General features: G+C 46.9%; 1 protein-coding gene across 1 annotated transcript; it reads left to right on the forward strand.

The window, feature by feature from the left end:
• Positions 1 to 1,185: 1,185 nt before the first annotated feature.
• On the forward strand, positions 1,186 to 2,935 carry chst7 (carbohydrate (N-acetylglucosamine 6-O) sulfotransferase 7; the record flags this gene model as incomplete). The annotated part of the gene is made up of 2 exons (XM_080729827.1): positions 1,186 to 2,172; positions 2,627 to 2,935. 2 exons carry the CDS (start codon positions 1,186 to 1,188, stop codon positions 2,933 to 2,935), a joined length of 1,296 nt encoding a protein of 431 aa, XP_080585953.1.
• Positions 2,936 to 4,360: the final 1,425 nt, after the last annotated feature.

A 4,360-nucleotide genomic window follows, 5' to 3' on the forward strand; every position in this document is an offset into this window, starting at 1 on the left:
GTGGCGTTCCAAAAAAAGAGCAGATCTACAAGCTGACAGCGCGTGTCTTCCCGACGCGTCGTTAACTTGTAGATCTGTCTTTTTTGGACCGCGGCAAGCAAAGCAAAACGTAAACTTCCGGGGTATGGCTGGTGCGCATGCGTGAGAGCAGTGGCGTCAATTGGGTATGGCAAGCTATGGCAGCTGCCATACCTTGGCTACAGTGGGGAAGTAATAAAATGTACCTTTCATTGTGCCTGTTGCTAAGGTATGGCAACATGACTGGTGTCTTGCACGCACGCGAGGGCGCGCGTACAAGACACCAGTCATGTTGCCATCGGTTGCCATACCTTAGCTTTTTCTGAACTGACGCCACTGCGTGAGAGCTTGGCTCTGGTCCAGAATGTGTAGTAGGCTAATAAATAAATCCATTTGTATTTTCAACTATATTATTATCATCACATGTCGGCTGAATTCTCACACATTCATCACAGGAGCAGCTTTCTTCTCCTTTGTTTGGAGTTCGAGGATGAAAAACAACACCTGGTAAAATCTGTCTGTTTGAAGGAAGGTGCAAAGTGAATGAAGCAACTGGTGATTGATCTGGTCTGGTGATTACTTTTAGCATCTGTGAGTGGTTGATCCCTTATCGTTGAAATTAACGATTTTAAAATGTTGTTCCATTTTTGTCATTTTTAAGTCGTTTATTTATTTAAGACAATTAAAAAAAGTTTTAATTTAGGCTATAAAAAAATTAAATAAGACAGCATCCCTCCCTAATGTTAAATCAATCTAAACTTTTATCATGTAGGCCTATACATTTATTTTATAATTGCTTGTTGACTGATTGAGGGAGAGAATAAATTGATGTTGTTATGTTTTCGTTATGGGCGGGGCGTGGTGAAGTCTATCTCTCTCTCGTCTCGTGTGTGTGTGTGTGTGTGTGTGTGTGTGTGTGTGTGTGTGTGTGTGTGTGTGTGTGTGTGTGTGTGCGCGCGCGTGCGTGCGTGCGTGCGTGCGAGTGTCTCTCTCTCTCTCTCTCTCTCTCTCTCTCTCTCTGACTCAGATCGTTGCGGCTGCTACACACACACACACACACACACAACACTGCTGCTGCTCAGAGCGGCGCCTTGCTTGCAGCCGAACCAACCAAACCTCCCTAGAAGAGACAGAGAGAGAGTTTTATCCTCCTTTCTGTGGACGGCGATGAAGAGGAGGCTGCAGAAGAAATACTTGGTTTTAATCCTGGGCTACACCGGCTTGCTCCTGTTCATCCCCTATGCGCTGGATTACCGGAACAAACCCGACTATGTTCGGCACGGCCAGCAGCAGCGCTGCCCCGACCTGGAGAAGACCGTGGCTCTGCTGTGGAGCAGCGGCGGAGACAGCAGGTCCAACGGGTCCTCCGGAGCGGCGGACCAGCAGCAGGACTCCTCCTCGGGGACGGGGATCCGCCGCCGGGGATCGAACCAGAGCCGGATCCACATCTACCTGCACGCCACATGGAGGACGGGCTCGTCGTTCCTGGGGGAGCTGTTCAACCAGCACCCCGACGTCTTCTACCTGTACGAGCCCATGTGGCACATTTGGCAAGCCTTGTACCCCGGGGACGCGGCGAGCCTGCAGGGCGCCGTGCGCGACATGATGAACGCGCTGTACCGCTGCGACTTCTCCGTGCTCAAGCTGTACGCGGGCACCCAGAACCTCACCACGTCGTTCATCTTCGGCTGGAAGATGAACAAGGTGATCTGCTCGGAGCCGCTGTGCGACTCGCACAAGAGGCACGAGATCGGCCTGGTGAGGGAGGATTTGTGTGCCAAGTGCCAGCGGCGGGACATCAGGGAGCTGGAGAAGGAGTGCAAGAAGTACCCGGTGATGGTCATCAAGGGCGTGCGCGTCCTGGACCTGAGCGTGCTGGTGCCGCTGATGAGGGACCCCGCGATCAACCTGCAGATCGTGCAGCTGTTCCGGGACCCCCGCGCCGTGCACAACTCGCGCCTGAAGTCCAAGCAGGCGCTGGTCAAGGAGAGCATCCAGGTGCTGAGGAGCAAGAAGCAGAGCGACAAGTACAAGCGGCTCCTGGTGCCCAACAACCGGGTGAACCGCGCCGAGAACTACGTCTCCAGCGCCATGGAGCTGATCTGCGACAACTGGCTGAGCGACATGCTGCTGGTGATGAACGCACCTCCGTGGGTGAGACTTGAGAATTATTTGTGCATTTAGACCCTACTGTAATGTACTTGAGTGCAAAAAGTGTGAGCTTGTAGATCTGCTATGTTCACTATTTTTTGAAATGGTCAGAAATGTTTTTTTTTTTAATTGGGAAATGTTCTAGTTTCAATAATCAACAATGCATTGATATGAAAAAGAAAATGTTATTTTGTTATCTGTACCTTTGAATAGCTCATAGCCTGCCCTGAATAGCCTATTTATTTATTTGTGTATACTTTGAAGAAGTATACACAAAGTAAATAATGCAAGGTAGGCTATGCCATACTGCTGCCATATTGGCTACAGGGGAACAAAATAATATGTACCGGAATTCATCATGGCAACATGACTGGTGTCTTGCACACACGATACACCAGTCATGTTGCCATACCTTAGCTTTCGCTGAACTGACGTCACTGCTTTGTCCACCCCACAGGTGAGAAGGAATTACATGCGTATCCGCTACGAGGACCTGGTGCTGAGCCCCATGGTGGAGCTGCAGAGGCTCTACCGCTTCTCCAACCTCTCCAGCTTTCCGGCCCTGGACAAGTTTGTCCTGAACATGACCCACGGCCAGGGCTACTCCTCCGACAGACCCTTCCTGATATCGTCCAGGGACGCCAAGGAAGCCATCTACGCCTGGAGGGAGAGACTCAACGTGGAACAGATCAATCAAGTGGAGGCGTACTGTAGCGAAGTCATGAGGCAGCTGGGTTATCAGAAGAACGGCGTGGATAAAACATAAGCACGACATCTCGTGTGATTCAAAGGATGAAGGTAAGAAAGAGGCCACTGATGATTGCTAAGTTGTCGGTGCCATGGCATTGGTCCGACATCTCATTGTTCCTACATCCCATTAGTCTGAATCTGGTGAATGTTAACCTGGTGAATGCTACTATGCCTAAACCTAACCCTAATCTCAGTAAAACTATGCCTAAACCTAACCCAAACCCTAACCTTAACCCTAACCAAAGTAGGACTAATGACATGTTGTAGGACTAATGAGATTTAGGACTTATGGGCAGTCCCCAAGTTAAGTCATCATCATCATCATCTTTGCTATATCATCCTTGGCACAATGTACCCCCAGCCCTTTCAAGATTCCTTGAAAATATCTTAGCTACAAGCTCACAACGCATTGCATTGTGATGTGTTGTGATCTCTGTGTCGCATCTCACACAGTCACATACACTGCTTTTGGGGATCCCCCCCCCCCCCCCGGGCTGTACCCACTTTGAGAACCACTACATGATATTAGCTTATTCTTACCAAGCCTGTTTACACTGTTGCAAAATATATGTTCTTAGCAAATCTGCTTCAACAGTGCTGAGGTCAATGCGATTCAGTGCATTTGATCCCATAACACCTGTTGAATGAGCTTGATCTTTTTTTTTATTATGGTTGTGATTCGGTTCGGTTTAGATTTCCCTGTTATGAATTTAACAATGTTAGTGGACTCTGTTCCTTCCTTATAGATAACGGATCTGGCCAGAGCCCTCATAATCTCTCATAACAGACTTACTGACCCATGCAATCAGTTGTTGCAAGAGGTTCTTCAACTTCAAATGTATTGTCACATCGCAAGTTTCCACCAGCTGTGGGTTCAATTATTTTTTTCATGAATTGCATTTAAGAATAAGAGTTTAAGCTGAAAGTGATATTAATGTGTAACTTCATGTGTAACTATGTAACTTTTTAGTATTGTATCTACAGTCTTATGAAGTCTGCAACAAGTCACAGTACCAGCGGAGGAAGAATAGTACATGTTAAGTAACACAGAGAACAGTTTAGGGTCAAAAGTGGGCAGTGCAGGTCAGATATTGCAAATTCTTATCAGTTTTACACCTAACTAGAGAGAAGAAATTGATGTTATGTTGTCGTTATGGACGAGGCATGACATCTCTCTCGCGCGATTTATTAATAATGATAGAAAGATCAGAAGTTTTTATTCATCTTTAGGGTGAAAATTGTATAAGGCATGTGGTGGTGTTTATGTATTACTGTACAAATGTGTGTATGTGTTAGGGCATTCACGAATAGTGATTTTTAGTATTCAAATTATTTGACCTCAGTATTCGATCTCAAGTTTTCGAATAGTCGAATATTTGACAGGACTGGCCAAACTGTCAAATATTAAGTAAGCAAGAGGCAAACATTGTGAAAATAGCCG

This window comes from Nannobrachium achirus (genome assembly GCF_963921795.1).
Source record: "Nannobrachium achirus genome assembly, chromosome: 1".
NCBI lineage: Eukaryota > Metazoa > Chordata > Actinopteri > Myctophiformes > Myctophidae > Nannobrachium > Nannobrachium achirus.